This window comes from Xenopus laevis, chromosome 4L, assembly GCF_017654675.1.
Source record: "Xenopus laevis strain J_2021 chromosome 4L, Xenopus_laevis_v10.1, whole genome shotgun sequence".
Lineage (NCBI taxonomy): Eukaryota > Metazoa > Chordata > Amphibia > Anura > Pipidae > Xenopus > Xenopus laevis.
Window position 1 is genome coordinate 27,448,698 of NC_054377.1, and position 24,936 is coordinate 27,473,633.

The 24,936-nt window shown below is 40.7% G+C and overlaps 1 protein-coding gene across 3 annotated transcripts; it reads left to right on the top strand.

The window, feature by feature from the left end:
- Window positions 1-430: 430 nt before the first annotated feature.
- zfta.L (zinc finger translocation associated L homeolog) lies at window positions 431-23,523 on the top strand. Of its 3 annotated transcripts, none has more exons than XR_005966910.1 (6): window positions 431-1,247; window positions 9,744-10,178; window positions 12,912-14,084; window positions 15,850-16,890; window positions 20,546-21,564; window positions 22,395-22,533. XR_005966910.1 is itself a non-coding variant. In XM_018257631.2 (6 exons), exons 1-6 carry the CDS (start codon window positions 1,022-1,024, stop codon window positions 22,817-22,819), a joined length of 3,732 nt encoding a protein of 1,243 aa, XP_018113120.1. In that variant the 5' UTR covers window positions 433-1,021; the 3' UTR covers window positions 22,820-23,523. The 3 variants fall into 3 exon arrangements, 2 of the variants coding, with proteins under 2 accessions (XP_018113120.1, XP_018113121.1); XM_018257631.2 differs by having other exon boundaries at window positions 433-1,247; window positions 20,546-20,977; window positions 22,395-23,523; XM_018257632.2 differs by lacking the exon at window positions 15,850-16,890 and having other exon boundaries at window positions 467-1,247; window positions 20,546-20,977; window positions 22,395-23,523.
- Window positions 23,524-24,936: the final 1,413 nt, after the last annotated feature.

The window sequence follows — 24,936 nt, forward strand, 5'->3', positions numbered from 1 at the left end:
ACTCCCTTCCTTGGGCCCCGTTACCATAGCGACACAGGGAACTGTACTGCAAAGCTGAACATTTTAAGGTGGACTATGAGGATGCTGATAGCTGCACCGCTTATGGCTGCTGAGAGGAGCTGGTTTTCACCCAATTATTGTCTAGAAGCCTATCATCTCATACCTTGCAGTGGGTTACATGTCACCCTTGTCCTAGCAACCATAGTCACAGTGACCCTCCTCCTCAGCTCTAGCACAACTGGATACGAGGAAAACATGTAACTAACACTACAGCGCCTAAACATTGACCCAAATGCTCCCCTGACTGGCCTCCTGCCTGGGGCCCCTCAGCCACACAGTTAGGGGGCGGGGCTGTGGAGGCAGTGAGCGCAGGAGGCGGCGGGAGTTGAGCACATTCCGTGAGAGGAAGAAGTGAGACTGTGGAAGTGACAAGTCTGTGCGACACTAGAGCCCACACACTGGCTGTCAGGGGATGCCGGGAATAGAGGCTGAACAGGCAAACGGCCAATGGGAATCAGCTCCTCAATACAATATCCCGCTGACACCCTTCAAGTTTTGGTTGACCTACAAACGTCAATATCCATTTAGCGCCGTATAACGGATCCTGTAAGCGTTACAGCTGTCCTAATAGAACAAGCAAAACTGTAGAGCTAGTATGTGATGTATCGTGTGCATAAAGTCTTTATTCGTATCATAAGCGCAATGAAACCATTAGTGCAGCAAAGCGCACACACATATGGGCTCCATCTGCCCCTAGGCCCCCTGATGACGTTTCTAGCACCGCCCTCAAAGTCCTGTGCGGCGCTGGATTTCAGCCCCGCCTCCATGCATGGCCTCTCCCCACAACTCCTCAGTCCTGTGCGGCGCGGCGGGAAGGCCCCGCCTTCTGTGTGACAGACACTATCACCGCCTCTCAGTCCTGTGCGGCGCTTGGCTAGGGTTGTTCACACCCCTTTGTTGCGTCAGCGGTAAGCCCCGCCTTCCTGTGCGGTGCTGAGCGCTGTGTAAAGCTGGCCCTGTGATGTCTCAGGTCCCAATGTTCCGACGGGGGGCAGAAAAAAGAAAGAAGGTGAAAGAAGCGCGGGCGGCCGTGTCCATTGCGCAGCAAGCGACAGCTGCGACTGAACAACATGAAGTGACCGGGGGGCCCCAAGTGGGCCCAGAAGAAGAACAAGCATCGAGGAGCGGTCTCCTGGAGCAGGAAAGCTCGGTGATTAGCATGGAGGAGGAGGAGGAGGCCACGGGGGGTGAGTGGCGGAGCCTATCTATCTGGCAATTGGTGACACCTAGCGATGGGAATTAGCCTTTGCACAAAGAGGCGGTAGTATCAAATAGATATAGAGTGCGGGCTGCTGGTGCATACTGCTGCCTGCTAGGAACTCGTACTCAATACAGGGCGCTACCACTATTTCACAGGGGTGTTATTCATTGATCACGTGATCCATATTCCTATACTGTCCGTGTACATTTAGCTCCCCCCTTCTCAATTAACCTATTGCATTCCACAGAGGAGAGAGGATCGTGTGTGAGGAAAATAAACGAGAGCACTATGTGGGGGTACCTGGGACTCATTATTGTCTCACACCTGAAGGAGGACATTTCAGATCCGACCCGAGGGCTTCAATTGGGACAAGCTTAGAAGTGTGTCTCATCTAAAATGAGGCTTTAGTCAATGGGATGGCTTTCCTGGCAGCTGCTAGTATAGTGGTACCCGAGGAGGAGCACAGGGCACTGTGTGGATAACAGATCAGCATCTTCATACAAGATAATGTAGGGGGTGGATAAGGGCTTCAATGTGTACAAACATGTTGTGAGGAGAGAGTGGCGCTGACCACAGAGCTAAAGATGGTACAAGTATGGGACCTGTTACCCAGAGTGCTTGGGGTTTTCTGGAGAATGTATCTTTCAGTCATTTGGATCCTTTAAAGGAGTGGTTCACCTTTAAAGGGATACTGTCATGGGAAAAAAAACTTTTTTTTCAAAATGAATCATGCACTGAAATCCATTTCTCAAAAGAGCAAACGGATTTTTTTATATTCAGTTTTGAAATCTGACATGGGGCTAGACATTTTGCCAATTTCCCAGCTGCCCCTGGTCATGTGACTTGTGCCTGCACTTTAGGAGAGAAATGCTTTCTGGCAGGCTGCTGTTTTTCCTTCTCAATGTAACTGAATGTGTCTCAGTGGGACATGGGTTTTTACTATTGAGTGCTGTTCTTAGATCTACCAGGCAGCTGTTATCTTGTGTTAGGGAGCTGCTATCTGGTTACCTTCCCATTGTTCTTTTGTTTGGCTGCTGGGGGTGATATCACTCCAACTTACAGTACAGCAGTAAAGAGTGATTGAAGTTTATCAGAGCATAAGTCACATGACTTGGGGCAGCTGGGAAATTGACAATATGTCCAGCGGCTCTAGCCCCATGTCAGAATTGAATATAAAAAACTCTGTGGATTTCAGTGCAGAATTCTGCTGGAGCAGCACTATTAACTGATTCATTTTTAAAAACATTTTTTTCCCCATGACAATATCCCTTTAAGGTAGCTTTTAGTATGCTATAGAAAGGCCAATTCTAAGCAACTCTTCAATTGGTTTTCATTATTTATTGTTTTATAATTATTTGCCTTTTTCTTCTTCTGACACTTTGCGGCTTTCAAATGGAGCGTTGCTGACTCCCTGCTAAAAACAAATGCTCTGTAAGGCTACAAATGTATTGTTATTGCTACTTTTTTTTTTATTACTGATCCTTCTTTTCAGGTACTCTCCTATTCATATTCCAGTCTTATATTCAAATCAATGGATGGTTGATAGGGTCATTTGGACCCTAGTTACCAGATTGTTTAAGCTGCAAATTAAAGTGGACCTGTCACCCAGACACAAAAATCTGTATAATAAAAGTCCTTTTCAAATTAAACATGAAATCCAATTTCTATTTTTTATTTAAGCATTCATAGCTGTTGTAAGCTCATTTAGAAATCTCAGCTGTCAATCAAATATTGTCTGCCCCGCCTCTATGCCCGTGGCATAGAGGCGGGGCAGACAATTACTTTCACTTTCAATTCAGAACTTCTTAGATGTCACTGCTCCCCACACATTCCCCCAGTTCTCTTTACCATATAACTGTGTGGTCAGGACAAGGGGATGGGCATCGGGTCCCCCATTCTGGTGCACAAACAAGATTCTGAGATTCTACAAGACTTGTCTTAATAACAGTGTCCACAAAATGGCTGCTGCCTGTTTGTTATAATTATGAATTCCCAGACTGAGGGAAACAAGATTCAAATAATTTATATAGTGTAATTAAAGTTCATTTTGCTTGACTAATCTGATAAAATAGGATTTTGAATAATTTTTTTGGGTGACGGGTCCCCTTTAAAGAGCTGCTAAATAACTCAATAATGAAAAATGAAAACCAATTGCAAATTGTCTCAGAATATCACTCTCTACATCATGCTAAAAGTTATCCGAAAGGTGAACAACCCCTTTAAGTCTATTAGAAAATCATGTAAACATTAAATGAATCCAATAGGCGGGTTTTGCTTCCAATAAGGATTAATTATATCTTAGTTTGGTTCAAGTACAAGCTACTGTTCTATTTATACAGAGAAAAAGGAAATGCATTTTTAAAATTTAGATTGTTTGGATAAAATTGAGTCTGTGAGAGATGGCCTTTCCGTAATTCGGATAACTGGTTTCCGGAAAATGGATCCCATACCTGTTCTATTCATTTCAGCTTTATCTCACTATTTCCAACCATTTTTCCCTTACATTCTTCAGATGTCAGGAGATTTTAAGCCACACCGTGATCCGCCCTGATCAAGACCCAATATAAGAATATCCATCTGGCACTAAAAAATTTTCAGCAACTCGTTTTATTTCTAAGCAACCTTGCAACAGTTTTGCCCATAGGTTATAATGGTTTTTGCCTCTCCAGACTTACATTGGTTCTTGAAAGTTTGTGAATGCTTTTGAGTTATCAGTGTTTCTGCATAAATCTGGCCTAACATGATGTTCTTTAATCCAAGTCCTAAAATGAGTCAGACATGATGCTTGCCCATTTATGTATTGAGTAAAATGACCTAAAGTAACTTGTTTGTGGGTTGCAAAAGTATGCGAACCTAAGGGCAGAAAGTAACTTGGTCATTACAAAACATTTAACTTTATTCTGCTTTAGCCAGTCTTTGTTAGATGGACTTGTGTCTTTAGGGTTGGGGTCCTGAATAGTGTCCTACTTTCTGTTGAGCTTTATTTCACAGATGGCTATTGTGAATTGTAGCAGCAAATTCTGTGGGAAAATGTTCTAGTTCTGTCAATGATGACAAGCCGTCCTGGTCCAGAGGAAGCAACTCATACACAAACTATGATACTGATACCACCACGGTTCTAGTGGTTAGCCTTTCCCTAAACAAGAGCCAAAAAGTTCAGTCTTGGTCTCATCTATCCATAGAAAATTTTTCCAATAGCATTCTGGCTTATCCATGTGATCTTTAAAGGGATACTGATGCTTTTTTAAACACATCAGTTAATAGTGCTTCTCCAGAAGAATTCTGCACTGAAATCTGTTTCTCAAAAGAACAAACAGATTTTTTTTATTTAATTTTGATATCTGACATGGGGCTAGACATATTGTCAGTTTCCCAGCTGCCCCAGTCATGTGACTTGTGCTCTGATAAATTTCAGTCACTCTTTACGGCTGCACTGCAAGTTTCAGTGATATCACCCCACTCTCTTCCCACCCAGCATTTTAACAACAGAATAATAGGAAGGTAAACAAAAAGCAGCTCCCTAACACAAGATAACAGCTGCCTGGTAGAGCTAAGAACAGCACTTAATAGTAAAATCCAGGTCCCACTGCAACACATTCAGTTACACTGAGTAGGAGAAACAACAGTCTACCAGAAAGCAGTTCCATCCTAAAGTGCTGGCTCTTTCTGAAAGCACATGACCAGGCAAAATAACCTGAGATGGCTGCCTACACACCAATATTACAACTAAAAGTAAAATACACTTGCTGGTTCAGGAATGCAATTTTATATTGTAGACTGAATTATTTGCAGTGTAAACAGTGTAATTTAGAAATAAAAACTACATCATAAAAATCATGACAGAATCCCTTTAACAAACTACAGGAGTACATCAATGTTCCTTATGAATAGTGGTGTTTTTTTTCTCGCAACACTGCGATGCACACTATTGTGTTGTTTTGTGGACTCCTAAACATTGACATTTGCCAGTGCAAGAGAGGCCTTTAGTTCCTTAGTTGTTAGCCTGGGATTCTTTGAGTTCTCCCAGAATATTACAAGCCTTGTTCTTGGAGTGATCTTTAAAAAATTCAGTAGGGTTCATAGACTTTCAAGCACCAATATAAAGTGGAAAAATCCACTGAAAAATAAAACAAAAACATCCATCATTTGGCCTTCTATGTGCAGCAGCTTCTGTTTTATGAATCAGTAAAGCAGAAGTGAGCCTTGCTTGTTTCTTCACATTGAGTTTAATCAGCTAGCTTTCACTACATTGTTTCAAAAGTCAGAACCACCTGGGCAGAGAATATAAAGAGACAGATTCTGCTTTCAACAACATTTATGTTTGCAGACAACTACAATTGAAATGTTTAATGCAATTATATTGGAAGTACAATTTCTACTTTTAATGAAAATGGTTATATTTGGGCCTAAAAAGAATATAGGAAGAAAGCTGTATTTTACTAGGGATGCACTAAATGCAGGATTCCGTTCGGAATTTGGCCGGGATTTGGCCTTTTTTAGCAGGATTCGTATTCGGCCGAATCCTTGTTCCTGGCTGGACAGAATCCTAATTTTCATATGCAAATTAGGGGCAGAAAGGGGAAATCACGTGACTTTTCTTCACAAAACAAGGAAGTAAAAAATTTTTTCCACTTCTTCCTTTCCCGTTCCTAATTTGCACATGCATTAGGATTTGGATTCGTTATTCGGTTGAATCTTTCACAAAGGATTCTAGGATTTGGCTGAATCCAAAATAGTGAATTTGATGCATTTTGGTACATTTTGCACAGTGATCTTATTGTATCAACCCAGAGGTACAGCTACCCTCCATAGGCGTCTGATCCTGTTAGGCTACGGGGACGATCACATCTATAGATTCTGAACCGTTTCTTTTTGTTTTAAATTCTATATATGCAGTATATTGTAACTGGTAACATATAGCAGCTCAGAGCGTACGATGTGAATTTGCAGAAAGAAAACGGGGACATCTTCAGAAGTACAGATCTTTAACACTTAAGGGCTGTGATGGCCTGGTCCAGAAGCCCAAATTTGTAGCATTTCTTGCCTAATTTTTTGAGATCTAATTCTCCTGTAATTTCCAGCTAACTATCATGGTGATAGTCTGAGACAATTTGCAGTTAGTCTTTATTTTTTTGTGTTTTTTTTTGTGTAAATTTCTAGGTTGTTAGAGTTTTATTTACACTAGCAGTCAGACCGTTTTGTTAGCTTTAGCGGATAATCTAGTTGCAGAGGTGGGTAGCTGAGCCACTATATGAGTTATGTTGGTGGCTGAATTAATGAAGCTTAATGGGCCTGGTTACTCTTAACAGTTTTCTGCTGAATTTTGCTAGGTATAAGAAAATATTAGGGGCATCATTTTATAGAATCTCCTGTGAAGCAGGATTGTGATCTGGACTGATACTTTGGGTTGCAAGGCCAGGTCGACTTTTCTTTTCCTGTTGGGGAATATCATTTTGGCACATGCGATGAGGACTATGTAATCGGACAAAAAAATTTTGTGAAATAGTGGTGGATTGTTCACAATGATAACTGCAAATATAAGGGTCGGGCTGTATAGATGGTATATGCCTTGTGTATGTATCCTTAAAGGGGAACTATCGCAAAATTTAATATAAGCTTCATCATACTAAAATAAGAGGTTTTTTTAAATACAATCAATTAAATATTCAGTACTGTTTCTAAAATAAGCAAGTTTTTCTTCACCATTCCTCTCTACGCATATGTTTTTCTTCATTCTCTCCTTGTGCAGCAGATGGATGTCAGATAATCATTGACAGTTCCAATATATCTTATAGAGGGGCTTCCTTTCCTAGCAGGTGCATTAGAGCTCACTCAAATAACAGATTCCAGTACAAACAAAATCTAACAAAATAACTTTTGCACAAATTCTGCATGTAGAGAGATGATGTCCGTTGATTTTAATAGAGTGAGCTCTGATACATCTTTTAGGCAAAAGGAGCCCCCCTATAAGATATATTGGATCATTCATCTGACACCCAACTCCTGCAAGAAGACAGAATGAAGAGAAATAGATGCTGAGGGAGGGATAGTGAAGATACATTTTATTATTTCAGAAATGGTACAACCGTTTTAATTGATTATACTTAGAAAACTTCTTATTTAAAGATGCCGAAGCTTATATTACATTTTTAATTTTGCAATAGTTCCCCTTTAATGCACATCTTTTTTTGAATTGGATTTAAAGGGGTTGTTCACCTTCCAAACACTTTTTTCAATTCGGTTGTTCCCCAGAAATAAAGCCTTTTTTTAATTACTTTCCATTATTTATTTTTTAAGTTTTTTCCAAAATCTAAATTTAAAGTTGAATGTTCGTGTCTCTGGTGTTTCAGTCTGACAGTTCAGTAATTCAGGCGCAGACTCTGAACTGTTACAATTTTGCAACATTTAGTTGATACATTTCTCAGCAGTATCTCTGGAGTATTAGTAACTATTGTATCAATTCTAACAGCTGCCTGTAATGAAACTCAGAGATTCTGCTCAGCAGGGACAAAGATAAGAAATGTATCAACTAAATGTATCAATTTAGAACAGTTTACAGGATCAGCGACCCCCCCTCCCAGGACTGCTTCAGAAGGAGATATATGACACTTTACACTTTAATATTAGAAAAACCGTCACACATAGAAAATAGAAAGCCATTGGAAAAAGTTGTTATTTCTGGTGATCTATCTGAAACCAACTAGTTGTTTGAAGGTGAACCACCCTTTTAAGTTCCTTTTATATATTGGTAAAATGAAGTTATAGTGGTTTCTTGCCGAGTCACATACTCATAATCAGCAACACTGCTTGAAAACAAGGCCCACTAGGTCCTTCTGATATCAGTCTGTTTTCTCTTTGCTGAAAATGCCTGATACTGAATCAGATGGTCTTCCGTAATGTTGGGCTACGTAGTGCTGCGGGCGATACTTCCTAGATGATGACACAGGGTAGGACCATGCAGTAAATCTGTATTTATACCCCTTACTCTAGATTACTTCCATTAAGCTGGCCATAGATGTTGAGATTTTTAAAAGAACCTATCCTCATCGTGAGACCACGATTTTCTTGGAACGATCGTACGAATTGACCATCAACTAAAAATACCAATTTGGCAGGAAATCAAAGGGTAGCTGCCTGCTTGGCCCTGCAAACATAGATAGATTGCACTGGGACTGACAAAGATTTTTTAACCTGGCCGATCAATTTACTGACAGATTTTGGCCGAAAAATCGTAAGATGTACGATTGTTTGAATCCCACTATCCACTAGTTTGGAAGGATTGGTCGGACTTCGCTAAAATCGGTCGTTTGGCAAGAAGAATCATTGCGTCTATGGGGAGCTTAAGACTGACAATGATTGAGCAACAATAGCTGAGCGATTAATTGCTCTTCTTGTGCCTTTGGCTTCGTATGTGTGATTGACCATGCAGCACCACCACCATTTACAGTAAAAACCCCAGTTAACAGTTTTCAGGAGATAAAATGTGGGAACATAAACACGAGCTTTGAAACTAGTCTGTGGGGAGCACAGCAAAATGTAGTAGAAAGTAACATCACAGGAAATTGGGCATTTCTTACCGTGACTAAATTAAGGCTTAAAAGACCAGTAAGTCATCCATTGAAATGCATTAGAATTGGTAGGGACACTAAATAATATCTTATAATTCAGGACATCTCTGACATCATTCATAATCATTGCTAGTTTGTGGCACCTTTCAGTTCAGCTTATTAAATGCACAGGGTCTTCTAAATAATGCCTGCCAGGCTCCACATTTCAGAGGATTAATGAAAACAAAAGTGGTGGAAGACAAAGCTCACAAAGGGGAGAAAAGCGAGCACCTGGCAGGTTCATAGCTTGGGGTTCCCTTTTGCTGCTCCTTATAGAGTGCTATTGGAGTCCTCACTTTGCCTCAGAGCTAAAAATGCACTGAGGGTCTACAGAACACTTAGGGTCAGGGCACACAGGCAGATTCGGGGAGATTAGTCGCCTGGCGACAAATCTCCTCTTCTTCGTGGTGACTAATCTTCCCGAACTGCCTCCTGAACGGGCGTCTTCGGAAAACAAATAGATCCGCGTGCCACCCTGCTGGCGATTTACATTTTTAGCCGACAGGCAAGGGAGGCAGTTCGGGGAGATTAGTTGCCCCGTAAAGAGGAGATTAGTTGTCGGGGGACTAATCTCCCCAAATCTGCCTGTGTGCCCTGACCCTTAGAATAATGTAGTGACAGTAGTAAAATTTGCTCTGAGTATAGCTACTTTGCTGTATATACTATTTAATCTTTTATGACTATGAAGATTTTCATTCATCCAGGTCATGGTATATCTAGTATAGCTAATTCTAAAACATCTGAAGTTGAACTGAAGAAGCTACTCGGATGAGTAGAGAAACATCTTCAATGATTACTCAGCAAGTCCAGTTGTTTTAGAAATACCTATATTTTATGGTTTTCCTTTTTAACCTTGACTATATATTTGTTTTTAGACGGCAGCTTTACGGATGTTTTGTACCCAGACCTATCTCATTCACAAGAGGCAGGACTGTTTTCATCCCCTCCTCCTTCCTGCTGGAGTTCTCCGGACGTTAGCGGAGATAGCCAAATCCTTGGAGGAGTAGCATCTGGCCATTGTGAGAGGGCTTCCAGAGCTGGGAACAGCCGTATTCCTGGGAAAGACCATCGACGTTATTACCACAATCATTGGAGGCTTGAATACCTGATGGACTTCAATGCTCGCAGTCACAGCATGATCTGCATGGTGTGTGGAAGTTCATTAGCTACTTTGAAACTTAGCACCATCAAACGTCACATTCTGCAGAAACACCCCTATTCCCTTAATTGGACATCCAGTGAAAAAGAGGTTATTATTGGCAGCTGGGATGCACACCTTTCTGTGGATGCTCAGACACTAACCGCTGCAGGTAATAAAATGGACAGCATGTTTCTTTGGTATCTCACCTCCATGACTTCCTATTATTATTAGGCCTATGGCACACACACCCTTTTCTTAACTTGTATATAAATGCCAGCAGAGAAAAGGATTATACATCCTGCAGAGAATACCATCCTGCAGAGAATACCAGTGTCCTGACCAAAATCTGTCCCACATGCACTGTTTAGGTGGCCATACACGATAAGATCGCTCGTTTGGCAAGGTCGGCAATCCCACTGATTTTAACCCAATATGCCAACCAAAGGCAGGGCGATATCGGGTTAATCCGATTGTTTGACCCTAGAGCCAGACGATCAGATTACAATGAAGGAAATGGGCACCGATGGGATAAGGGTCGCTAGTCAAATCGCCCAAAAAATCAAACCCGCCCGATCCATATCTGGCTGGTTTGTGGCCAGATATCGATCAGAAAACCATCAGTACCCCCCCCCCCACATGGGCAGATAATTTAATTGGTCTAAAGGTACGATATCGGCAGCTTTACTCTGCCCGTGTATGGCCACCCTAACAGATGGATCACATTCATTCCTGTCACTTTTTTATATGGCACAGATGCAGGACGAACCATCTTTCTTCCAGCATTTTTACACCAGTGGAGAAAACACCATGTGTGCCATAGGCCTCTCCTAGGTTTACTGCAGACCCACTATTATTTGAGTCTCTTGCAACCTTAAAGGATGGAAACAATTTTTGGATGATAGATGCCCTTTAAATTCCCTTTGTTTTTTTATACCATCAGCTAGTGTTTGCCTCCCTCTCTCTGACTCCAGCTGATACAGTGGAACCTAAATTTTACATCCTCTAAAGTTTCCCCTCATTTTTCATTGTTGTTTTGTGGTCCCACCTATATATTATGCATCATACATTTTCCTGGATGTTACAAAAAAATTTTCTGGTCCCCTTAAAAAACATAAAATAGGGGTTCTACTGTAATTGTCTGCAGATTATAGTTTAATGGAGCACTAACACCAAAAAATTAAAACGTTTTAAAGTAATTAACATATATTATACTGTTAGCATGTACTGGTAAAAGCTGTGCATTTGCTACTATATTTTATATAAACAAGCTGCTGTGTAACCTTGGGGGCAGCCATTCAAGCTGAAAAAAAGGAGAAAACGCACAGGTTACATAGCAGATAACATATAAGCCCTGTCCAATACAATGTTTTTTTTTTATTGTGTGGACCATAATAAATTTGCACTTTAGCAGTCAAATCTGCGACCTTGTCCTTCTGTTCCACAATTTGAATTTACAGTGGTTTTTTTATCTGTTATGTGCTATGTAACCTGTGCCTTTTTTCCTTTTTTCCAGCTTGAATGGCTGTCCCCATGGCTACACAGCAGCTTGTTTATATAAATTATAGTAGTCTTTCTGAAGCAAACACACAGCTTTTACCAGTGCCTGCTAACAGTACATTATATTTTCATTACTTTGATACACAGGTTGTGCTGTTACTGTTCCTTTAAGGACAGCCTTGCATTCCCACCTTCAGACCACTCCTATGCTTTCATATGATATTTACCATTAAAGGGGTAGTTGACTTTTAAGTTATGTTTTAGTTTTGTTATAGATTATTATTGCATTATTCACCTTTTTCTGTCTTTTTCCAGCTTTTATATGGGGGCTCACTAATCCTGGCAGCCACAAACTATTGCTCTGTGAGCAACTTTATTGTTATTATCCCTTTCTCGTGCCTTCTCGTATTTATATTCCAGTCTGTTATTCATAGCACTGTATGATTGTTAAGGTCCATTGGACCCTAGAACCAGAAATTGCTGCTAAAATTCTAAACTGGAGAGCTGCTGAATGAAAAGCTAAATACATTTAAAAAACGATACAGCATGGAAACCAGTTGCAATTTTTTTCAGAATATCACTACCAACATCATGCTAAGACACAATTTGAAAGTGAACTACCTTATCAAGTTTTAGTCCTAAAACAATTTGCAGTTTCTTTTTATTCATTTCTTTTTTGCTTTGGTTTTGCAGCTCTCCAGTCTGAAGTTTAGGGGTCTGTTTTTAAAGCATTACAGTTACACATTGTTGTTACTTTGAAAATGTTTCAGTCTGATACAACCTCAACAGAAGTTTGGCTTATTTTACTATCTTAGAAATCTCTTAATTTCCCTTGGGAGGATAAAAAAACTTCTGTATCGCTAAATTAAAGAAGTAGTCATCATTATCTGAATACCCACTGATAATCTGGTTAAATATTTGAAATGCAATTGAGGTGATGGCATTACACACACATTTTAATACGGTCATATTTCATTTACTTCCTTGGTAACTTCTTCGATATTACTCTGACTTCATCAGCAAATATTTGAAGCTTTAGAAATAGAAATTCAAATGTCTAACATAGAAGCCATTCAGATAGAAAAAATACTACTTCTACAGTAAATATTGATTTTTACTTGTGTCTGAGTTTTATGGTTCCACTTACCCTAGCAATTAGTCAATGCTTTGGATTACGGTCTGGAAGATGAACAGGAGAGGATCAAATTAGAAAGTAAAGTAATTGAATGAATTTCTTAGAATGAATCTGCTTTCTGGTATCTAGTACTCTTACTTTAACCTGCAACCAGACTGGATTTAAAAGGGAGCCAGAAAAGAAACAAATTGCTGATTCACTTTGCATTGATTCTTTTTCACACAAGCCCGTTTGAGGTATCTGCTTATTAAGTCTGTTCTTTCTTTGCAGAGGACCCTGGTATTCCCATTCCTAAAAAAAGGCGAAGACGCCTCCCCCCTGTTAGTAAAGGAACCTGGCGCCCCTTACCGGGACCTGAACTTTCACAACCTTCTCCACCGGACACTAGCCATTTAGAACAGTATTTGAATGAGTCACTTCAGCAGTGGTTCAGAGTTGAATTTCTAATGGATTATGATTGTCAAGGCAACCAGCTCCACTGCATGATGTGTGCTACAGTACTACCCAGCCTTAACCTGGCTGACATAAAAAACCACATACTGCAGACCCACCCAACATCCTTACAACTTACTCCTACGCAGAAAAGTGTGATTCTTGAAGCTTGGGCAAGTCGTGGAGAAAATGTAGAGGAAGAGATGGAAGATGAATTAGAAGATGATGATGAAGAGGAGGAAGATGATGTTTTGGAAAAAACAGAAGTGGAAGACAGTAATGAAAGAGTTAATGTTATAAATGCGGACGAGATTTTAGATGGGCTTGAAAAAGAGAAGAGTGCTGCTACATTAGAGATAACAGAAGAGGGTGTTTCTAGATATAAGAAGTCCAAAAATGTGGAGAAAGAGCAGCTTAAGTTGAGTAATGTACCACACCTGGAGGGAGAGCTTAAAGAGAGAGATGATCAAATACTAGAATATGATAACCAAAAGATAAGAAAATCTCTGCACCCAACAGATGAAAAGCAAGATGTCTGTAAAGCTCCAGTGTGGGAGGAAAAGTCTCCTATATTGGAAGAAGGAAAGCACTTAAACAAGAAAGAGGCTCAGTTATGGGACAATAAAAACATAAAGCCAAGACCTGCTCTTGAGTCAGAAAAGGAGGACCATAAGAGACAGGAAAAGCCTTTAAATAAAATCCATAAATCTCTTAACCAGCAAAAACAATGTGAAGATCCCCCAAGTGAGGACGATGTGATTACTGAAGCAGATCCGCTACAGAGGAAAAATATACAAAAAGAAAGGTCAGATGGAATAGAGGAGGAAAACGGAACACAACTGAAAGAAGGGTGTGATGATCAGAAGTTGCAAACTACAGTGGAGGCACAGATAACTGTGGATGAAGAAAAGAAGCTATCCTCGAATGCAGAAACAAAACAGATTGTGCAAACGCAGCATATTGATATCAACGGAAAGGCAGTGCTGGGCATTGGGCTCCCTGTATTAAAAGGTGAGGTTTTTTGGTTGAGAAAATGGAGTGGTAGTTTTATGTAGTGAAAAAGCACATATACTGAAATAACACAATGAATTTTAACTGTTTTAAAGGAGAAGGGAAGCTACTGAGGCAGTTTATTGCCAATCAATTAGCCACAGTAGTGCAAGCTAGAATGCTATATTTATTTAGACTGCTTTACAATACCTGAATAAACAACTCTAGAGGCTCTCTGATAGTTTAGGACAGTGATCCCCAACCAGTAGCTTGCGAGCAACATGTTGCTCTCCAACCCCTTGGATGTTGCTCTCAGTGTCTTCAAAGCAGGAGGTTATTTCTGAATTCCAGGCTTGGAAGCAAGTTTTATTTACATAAAAAAAGTTATTGTGCCAAGTAGAGCCTCCTGTAGGCTGCTAGTCCACATCGGGCTACCAAATAACCAATTACAACCTTTATTTGGCAACTCAAGGGACTTTTTCATGCTTGTGTTGCTCCCCAACTCTTTTTACATTTGAATGTGGCTCACGGGTGAAAAAGGTTGGGGACCCCTGGTTTAGGATAACAGTTTACAGCATATTAGCTTGGTGTGACATCACTTCCTGCCTTAAGGTCCCCATAGACACAAAGATCTTTTGTTGGTGAACGACCGATTTTAGCAAAATCTGACCAATCCGTCAAATTATCGTGAAGTTGGTGGGATTCGAACAATTTTTCGTCCGACATCTGTCAGAAAATTGATCAGCCAGGTTACAAAAAAATTATCGGTTCCAGTGCAATCTATCTATATTTGCAGGGCCAAGCAGGCAGCTACCCTTCTGTTTTCCTGGCAATATCACCTGAAATGGTCTTTTTAGTTGATGGACAAATTGATCATTTCAAGATAATCGTGGTCTCACGATAACGAAAAGATCTTTTAAAGATCTTTACATCTATGGCCAGCTTAAATCTGGCCATAGACGCAAAGATCTGATCGTACGAAACAAGGATTCGTACGATTTTCGGACCGTGTGTGGAGAGTCCCGACATTTTTCATCCGGTCGTTTGGTCAATCGGAAAGGTGAAAAGATTTCTGTCGACTGCCGATAATATCTGCATGTTTTGCCGATGTTTTTTTTTTCTTTTTTTTGGGGGTTTACTGGTGTATTTATATATCTGATAAAGCTTACATAATTTTAACCTTTAAGATGTACAGTGTTTGTAGGTAAGGTAGGACTACCTAAAATGTAAATGGAAAAGGGATCTGTTCTTAGAATAGGGAATGGATTTTGACTGTAGTGACCTCTTTCTGCAGTTTTGTGTTTGTTCACCGGTGTGCTGCTTGATCTTATTTTTTCCCTGTTCCTGATTTTTTTTGGATCTATTCAACCCTTGTTTCTTGTCATGTCCGTTCCCATTCCTATTTGTTGTTTTTTGTTCTTATTTATGGTTTTGTATCTTGACCTAGGGTCCCTGTTGATCCTACGCACACATGGCCTTGGCCTTCTAATTCCAATCTGTTCAGGACTTCAGCCTCTTCCTTTTATTTGTTTGCCTCCCTTGCATCCCTCAATATAATTGTCAGGAGCCTAGTATTCCACCCGAAGGGACAGTGAACAAGTTAAAAGGTTTTGGGTAACCTAATATTAAGTTAGCATAGCTTGTGCTCTTTAGTTTCATCAATCAACTCAAAATACCTATAAAATAAAGCTTTCATATAACATGGGTAAGACCATCCATACTAAAACACAAAAGTTATATATAAGTATAAACTGCATAATAATGTTTTTTTCCTACTACTTCCCAGTGGGTTCGCAAGCACCAATCATCATTGCTCGTGTATCTGTCGTACCAGACTCTTCTGTCATCCATCCCATGAAACCCTGTCTTATGAAGCCTTGGAAGTCATCCACCCTCCAGCCCCTCATGCCCACCACAGTCCAGCCCCTCATGCCAGTCACAGTTCAGCCCCTCATGCCAGCCACAGTTCAGCCCTACATAACGGCCACAGTTCAGCCCCTCATGCCGGCCACGGTTCGGCCCCTCATGCCGCCGGCCATGGTTCGGCCCCTCATGCCGGCCATGGTTCGGGCCATCATGCCAACCATGGTTCAGCCCATCATGCCGTCCATGGCTCAGCCCATCATGCCGGCCAAGGCTCAGCCCATTATGCCGGCCACGGCCCAACCCATCATGCCGGCCATGGCTCAGCCCATCATGCCGGCCACGGCCCAACCCATCATGCTCCCCTCTGTCCAGCCCATCATGCCCACCCCAGTCCAGACTGTAATGACCATACCCTCCTCTGCCCAGCCCTTAATTCCCACCTCTACCACAGCTATAAAACCCACCCTTGGTCAACCTTTGTCACCCACCCCCAGTCTTCCCTTGAACATGAACCCTTCCCCATCTACTTTTTCTGCAACATCTGAACTGGGCAAATCCTGGAGAGCTATCGCTCCCAAAGTTTCTGAAACAGAGTCAACTCTTCCTATACCACCTTCTGTTGATGTCACCCGTTGGCCAATTGGAGTTGACTCCATGCTTTGGGAAGTTTGCCTTTGGAGGCAGAACAAGGACAATAGTCAATATGGTGGCTATCAGCTCCACTGGCACTCAGATTTCTTGATGGATTACAACGGACTGCGGGGCAGTGTTGTATGTATGTACTGCTGCTCATCCCTCACTGTTCTGAAAGAAAGTAGCATCAAAAGGCACATCATACAGAAACATCCACACACAGGAAACTTTACAGCTGAAGAAAAAATTGCTGTTATCCATGAGTGGGAGACACGGGTGGCTGAAGTGAGAAAGATGGTGCCTGATCTAGAGAAAGAAGCAACAGGTGGTAAGGGAAACATTATCTTCTGTTATCTCCAGTTTTTCCACTGGCCATAGCCCTTAGGACAGTAACACCAAAAAATCTAAGCATTTTAGGAATGATAATATAATGTAGTGATGCCCTGCACTGGTACAACTGGTGTATTTGCTTCAGCACCTCTGCTATAGTTTATATAAACAAGCTGTTGTGTAGCCATGGCTGAAAAATGAGAGAAGGCACAGGATACAAAGCTGATAACTGATAAGCTCTGTAGTATACAATGGGATTCTTCAGATCTGTTATCTACTGTGTATCCTGTGCTTACATGGCTGCCCCCATGGTTACCCAGCAGCTTGTTTATATAAACTATAGTCGTGTTTCTGAACCAAACACACCAGTTGTACAGTGCAGGGCATCACTACATTATATTGTCATACTTTAAAATGCTTTAATTTTTGGAGTTACTGTTCTTATAAGGGCTATGGCCAGCGGAAATGCACAGATGTGGATTAAAACCACCCTGTATGTGTGTGTATTGACTGGAGGGAAATCTGACTCTCCCTGCATACATAGGGCAGTTTTTGACTAGAGACATTTTAGGGTTTAGTGAACATATAGAGGGTTAGATCTGCTTTCATCCAACTTTTTTCTGGTGGCAGAGAATATGTATTTATATGGTGTAATTTATATGTATATCTCTAAAACCTGCATAAAGTGGATGAAAATATTTGGTCTGAAAACACAGTATATAGTGTGCCCATTGAAACTTGCCCACTTTTCTTCCCAGGATAATATAAGGTAGTTTTTTTTTTCTACATAGCCAAAACAAAATTAAAGGGAACATTGTCCATGACTATATACAGTACAGCCATGGGATCCATTATCCAGAAACCCGTTATACAGTAAGCTCTGAATAATCGGAAGGCCATCTCCCATAGACTCCACATTAATCAAATAATTAAAATTTTTAAAAATTACTTTTTCCCCCTATAATAAAACTGTACCTTGTACAGGATCCCAACTAATATATAATTAATCCTTTCTGGATTCTTATGGAATAGAGAGAGTCTACAGGCAGTTTTTTTTTTTTTTTTCCTAGAGTTTTGCGGTGGGGAACTCCGGGCAGGGGGGGCGGGGTGAGTGATGCTGGGGGTGGAGCCTGTGCTATTTCAGGGCGTGGAAGTGGGCATGCGAGGAGGTCAGTGCGGCCCATTTATCAACACTGGGCAAATTTGCTCATGGGCAGTTACCTATAGCAACCAATGATTAGCTTTTAAAGCCAGCTGCAGGTAGAACCATGAATGCAGCTGATTGGTTGCCATGGGTTACTGCCCATGGGCAATTTTGCCCAGTGTTGATAAATAACCCCCAGTGACGTCAAAGAAGTGCACGAATGAAAGTGAAAGTAGCTGCTATGCCTGAAGCTAGAGGGGGAGGGGAGAAGTAATATATGGGAATGTAATTAGAATAAAATATGTCAGTAGTTGCAAATGCAAAACATAAAATAATTAAAAATCTTTTGCAAAGAATGATAAAGAATTATACTTTTAGTTCTCCCCCTTTAATAGGTTTCAGTTGCCACCTGTAATATGTAAATTCCTTTTTTTCCTAAGCAAAAATGTGCTGTTTTGAACTTTAAAGGGGATGTAAACCCAGTTGAAATGCCGCCCACAGTGCCCCCTAGTTTTCTAAGGAAGTTGCTGAAAAACATAATTATGGATGCAAGAAAATTCATCAATGAGAATTCAAACTGATCAAAACTTCATTTTAAATGAGTAGGAACTGATCGATGAGAATGCTGACTCCCAACACCATGGCAGGCATCTTGCTGTTATCTTATTTATAGAGATAATTATGCCATTTTATTCTTCATTATATGACACATGAATCAGACATGGGGATAAAGGACAGACTTGTTCAGTGCTGGGAAACTGTACTTAAAGCTTAAAGCAGGAACAAAGAACATGGAGCCAGATTTATACAGATCAGCTGGGATTTCTTTGCATTTTAAACAGTCGCTGGCTGTGGAGACTTGGGGAAAAGTTTTATTGTGCAATATTGCTTTAAGAATACAACCCTAATGTTGCTGGACTACATCTCCCAGCATGCCTCAACTTTTATTTTATGTTACATTATTATGGGATTTGTAAACCAGCAACAACTGAGCAGTGGCGTGCAGCAGGGTCGGTAATCCAACTTTAGATTTAAGTTAAAATTATGTTAACGGAGTGTGAAATTTAGTCTGATTCTTCTTAGTGCTGATCAGTTGGATGGGAGTATGTGGAATTCGATTTTTTTTTTTATTCTGTGTGGCAGCCAGCATGATGATCATGATGGGTCTCAAATGTCTGTCACTTGTAAATTGGAATGGAGCAATAAATCTTTATTAAATGTCTGTGCTGCACTCGGCAAGCACAAGTGTACAATGTAGATCGAATAGTATATAGACTGTAAGGCATCAGCAATATGGCCATTATTATGGTCTTTTATTATATAATCATATGATATCATAAATTGAGTAGATGGTGAGTAGAGTGATGAGCATGTGTGTTTTCTCTGGCATTTATATGCCCAGTTACCATTCAGTTGGGGTCTGTGAGCAAGCCCAGGCTGGTAAATGCCAAAGGGGCTGCTGTAAGATGGCAGACTAGTGATCCCCAACCAGTAGCTCGTGAGCAACATGTTGCTCTCCTGCCCCTTGGATGTTGCTCTCACTGGCCTCAAAGCATGTGCTTATTTTTGAATTCCAGACTTGGAGGCAAAGTTTGGTTGCTTAAAAAACAGATGTACTGCCGAACAGACCGTCCTGTAGGCTGCTAGTCCAAATAGGGGCTACCACATAGCCAATCACAATCCTTATTTGGCACCACCCAGGAACATTTTTCGTGCTTGTGTTGCTCCATAACTCTTTTTAAATCTGAATGTTGCTCACGGGTGAAAAAGGTTGGGGACCCCTGCCATAGACAATCGCAATTTATTAGGCTAATGGGGCTGTTTGGGCCTCTGTGTATTTAAATGAATACTGTCATGGAAAACATGTTTTTTTTTCAAAACACATCCATTAATAGTGCTGCTCTAGCAGAATTCTTCACTGAAAACCATTTTTTTTTAAATCTGACATGGGGCTAGACATATTGTCACTTTCCCAGCTGCCCCCAGTCATGTGCTCTGATAAACTTCAGTCACTCTTTACTGCTACACTGCAAGTTTGAGTGATATCACCCCCTCCTTTTCCCCCCCAGCAGCCTAACAACAGAACAATGGGAAGGTAACCAGATAGCAGCTCCCTAACACAAGATAACAGCTCCCTGGTAGAACTAAGAACAGCACTCAGTAGTAAAATCCAGGTCCCACTGTGACACATTCACAACAGCCTGCCAGAAAGAATTTCAGAAATAAAAAATACATCATAAAAATCACGACAGAATCCCTTTAAAATTGCATGGCCTATTTTCAATCCCAGTCCGGGTCTGGCTGTGAGCACTCTTTTTACAAAGCGGGGTGCAAACTTCGTTCATTAGACTGACCTGACACCAGCTTTCTTAATTTTAATTCCATAAAACTTCTCTTGTTTGCTTTGTAATTTCCTTGCTCTTTTGTGAACCCTTGCTTTGAATTTTTCAATCATACCACTTCTATTTATTAATTGATTAATTTATTTCTCTGCTCCCGCTTTCCCTAGATTCAGACAAAGCTCAGGATGGTGTCATTGTGGCAAATGGCGACCATGTTGAAGGGGCAGAAGAAGAGAAAAGTACTACGACAAATGTGCAGACCGCTGAAGGCCGTGGAGCCTCCTGGGAATTTGCTTTTGGAAGAGTCCAAGGAAAGACAAACGATCCTTGCACATACCAGCATGAACGCTGGAAGCTAGAATATCTGATGGATTACACGCCCCAGAAGGATGGATTGATCTGTATGGTGTGTGGGGTGATTTTAATGAATCCTAAAATGACTACTGTTAAGATGCACATCCAGCAGAAGCACCCAGATACCACCTATCTTAGTGACCAAGAGAAGACCGTGGTCATGGAGGAATGGGAACAAAAAATGGCTGCAGGACTAAAGCAGACAGCCCACCAAGATGGAGAGGAAATCTATATTGAAATCAATGGTAAGGGAGAATGTGTGCCTCTGAGTTATGTGAAGTAACTGGAGTTCCAGTTAATCTTCTTTCTCTCTATGGCGCTTTGTGGTGGTGCAATGGACAAACTGCTAAATATGGGCGACTTGCTATGAAGTGAGTCGAAGGTTCACAATTCCCTTCAATATTGTGATCTGGAGATATGGACAAATTGTTATTTTTTTCTGCTATGGAATGGACAGTTGTGGCATTAGTTGGTTACCATGGACTTTCTAATGGATTGCGCTCCCTTGCCCTCCCAAAAGTCTGATCCTGACGCTCTCTTTCCCTCTCCAAAAGCCTGAGACCATCGCTCTCCTGCCCACTCAGAAAATCTTGATATCGTCGCTCTCTTCCCACTCTGAAAGCCTGATTCTGCCACTCTTCAGCCCTCTCTGAAAGCTTGATACAGTCGCTCTCCTGCCCTCTCTCTGAAAGCCTGATACGCTGCTCTCTCAAAGTCTGATAACTGCTGCTTTCTGCCCTTTTTAGCCTGATATTACCCTCAAAGCCTTCTTTCATCGCATCCCTGACACGGCCTACACGGGCACATATCACTCATTACTCTTGCCCTCATGGTAAGCCTACTATTGCTGCATTGCACACACTCCTGTTAAGCCTGATCTCCAGCCCCAACAACTGACAACAATTGTTTGTTGCTGCCACTCCCATGCTCTTTTAAAAATACCACTGCACACTTGTTTCCCATTTGAATTTGGCCTTAATATCACCCCTTTCTTTGTGCTCCCAGAAAAACTGGCGCTTCTCCCATGGCCTCCCAGTCATAATACCAATATGGTCATTCCCCTTTTTTTAACATCTATCGCCACCACTGATGCTGGTTTAGGTCAGGGGAAGTCCAGGGTAACCAACCAGTACCACAGATGTTTTCAAACATATTCTCTTTTGAATATTTGTGGAGGTTTTGAAGGCACGTTGTATAATTTATCATAGGTGATAGATACATAATACACAAGGGCCACAAATATACTATAAATTATATCCTTATAAAAGGTGCTTAGTGATGTCATCGGTTATAATTTGAGCTTGGTGATGTCATTTCTGTCACATGACTCGCTGAAACTTGCGTATTATTATAAATAAAATACCCCCTGTTGCAAAACATGAGGATATAAGAAGTCACCTTCGGCCTTGTGCTTATAGTCATGAAACATGAAACTCCTCGGTAACTTATAATATCCTTATATTTTAAAATAGGGGGGTACATTATTCACTATGTAATCCTTTTACCGTTACATGTTCTTTGGCATTAGACCAAAGGTGACTAAGTAAGCCTCAGGGAGCCCTCAAATACCTTATCCAGCAAATCCGCAATTTGTTTTTAAATGGTGTATCACATGTGCTTTTTGCTTTTATTATTCTAATTCACTTTTTTTTGTCTCTGCAGAAGAGTCATCTGTGTCTGGAAACAATGGATTCGATGCTGAGAACTGCAGTCCTCAATCAAAAATTATAATCCCATCTGTTTCCAAACCTGCATCTTCAGCTCCTTCCCTCCCTCCACCCTGTAACAGTGCTAAGCGCAACTACCAGGTCCGTTGGCGCACCGAATTCATGATGGACTACGACTGTCGCCGTCAGGGTCTTATCTGCATGGTGTGCGGGGGCACCTTGGCCACCCTGAAAGTCAGCACTATTAAGCGTCACATTGTCCAGGTGCATCCATATTCCGTGGACTTCACAATTGAGGAAAGGCAGAGGATTCTAGAGGCGTACAGTGAGATGGCTCTACATTACATCCACTCTGAGGAGTGTTTCAAACAACAGCCACAGGATGAGGTGAAAAAGGGCCGGAAGAAGAACATAAAGTAAAACAAGAGACCCTACTGGGCATCCCACAGTTTTTTTTTTTATGTGTGGCAGGAGACCTTTGCTTTTAGTGGCTTTACCCTGCCATTCTGAAGGAGGAGGATTTCCACTCTTCTTTTTTTTATCACTCATTGTTGAGATGTTATCTCTTTAAGTAGTGAAGCAATGTTTTTTGTTTATGTTTTCAGACAGAGACTGTTGTGGCTAATTTGGCCCTGTCGGATACTGACTGTCCCAGAAATTTCATTTGACAAACCTGCAGAGCTGCCATATTGCTGCTTCCTACAATACGCTGCCACATAACCATGTTCCTGTCCTTTCACCATGTTATACAATGCTCTGCTTAGACCCGCCCAAAAATAAGCTCCTTTTGTTTAGTAGAAGCATACAATTTTTTCTTTAGCCAACAAAATCCTTTTTTTTTCCTGATGACTGGCAGAATCCTCTGAAGAAGACTTTTCATGCGAAGAATCCCCTTGCAAAAAAAGGAAGCAAATGAATATTCCTATTATTCATTTATTAACATGTTTAGAGTCAAAGCGGTCTCCGTTGCAAATCTTGCTTGTTTGCTATTATGTTGCACAAGCTAGAGGATATGATTGGGGGAGTACTGGTTCTCTGACGATAAAATATTAACATTATGTAAAATGGATTCCCTTGCAAAACGTTATTTTTATTCTCAATATAAAATGAATTTTGAACAGAAATGGCATCTCAAGGAAAGTGATTGATTTTATTTCAAAATTCAGGTGAAACCTGGGTTCTCAAATATTAGTGAGATCTGCTGTGTTTAAAAGGAACAGTAACACCAAAAAACGTGATTTTAAGTAATGAGAATTTAATGTACTGTTGCCCTGCACTGGTACAACTGGTGTGTTTGTTTCAGAAACTCTACTATAGTTTATATAACTCATGGGGCAGCCAGACAAAGCTGAAAAAAGAGAAAAGACACAGGATACTCATCAGGTAACAGATACAATGGGATTCTTCAGAACACATCTATTTTCTATTGTGTATCCTGTGCTTGAATGGCTGCCCCAGTGGCTACACAGCAGCTTGTTTATATAAACTATAGTAGTGTTTCTGAAGCAAACACACCAACTGTACCAGTGCAGGGGAACAGTATACATTATATTGTCATTCCATGAAAACATTCATTTTTTGGTGTTACTGTTCCTTTAAAGAGAAATTATCACCAGTTTGAATTGAAAAGGGAAAATTTGTGCATTTTCAGATTTGGATTTTGGGGGGAGGGGCAATCGATAAGTTGCTTAGAATTAGCCATTTTATAATATACAAAAAGTTAACTTAAAGGTGAACCACCCCTTTAAATAATATTTATAATTTGCTCAACTAATTAACAAAAATGCAGCTTTAATATATACACCTGGAAAGGGAGTAATTAATAGATTTTAAAGTCCCCCTCTTTGTCATTTGTCCTTCCCCCCACCTTGCTGAGTAATCCACTGTAGTGATATCAACTGAAGCGGATGCAAAATTGGCTGCTTGCTTGCTGGTTCATGTGCTATTCATTGATCCTATTGGATGATGCAATTCAGCCAATCAGGCATATAGAAAAGAAGGAGGCATGTACAGTATATTTTGATTTTCCTGCTTGTTCCATCATTGACGGTCTCCCCATTCTGCAGAGAGCTAAAGATCTATTCAGCGTTAATTCCCCAGGTAGATATATTGAATACATTTCTTTCTTGTTCATGAAATCAAATCTTAAATAATATTTAAAAAGGGAAATCCATTAAATTGAAAAATAGGCCCTTTAGCTTCTTTATTTGAGAACCCTGTAAATATTGAAAGCGTTAGTTTAAGGCAAGAAAGTCCCTTACCAAATTTTGGACCACAAAAACACTACCTTAAATGAATACTTCTCTTGCTAAATGACATCAACTCAAACCAAAATCACAGAGAGAAGCATTAGCTTGAATGTCTCATTTATAGTAGCATCTGGTAGCCATATGCAATGCAGCAGTTAGAATGCCCCCTTCTGCTTTCAGCACTGTAGCCAAATAGCAAGCTATACCTGCATCTGAATGTCACGTTTTAAAAAGTTGTGGGTGACTGGGTGATGTCACTTTAAAGGAAAATGAACAATGTAGGTCTCT

Coding starts and splice junctions, on each gene's coding strand:
- zfta.L (XM_018257631.2), top strand. CDS start 1,022: ATGTCTCAGGTCCCAATGTTCCGACGGGGGGCAGAAAAAAGAAAGAAG. Junction 16,891..20,545: donor AGAGAAAGAAGCAACAGGTG/GTAAGGGAAACA, acceptor CGCTTTCCCTAG/ATTCAGACAAAGCTCAGGAT. Junction 20,978..22,394: donor AATCTATATTGAAATCAATG/GTAAGGGAGAAT, acceptor TTGTCTCTGCAG/AAGAGTCATCTGTGTCTGGA.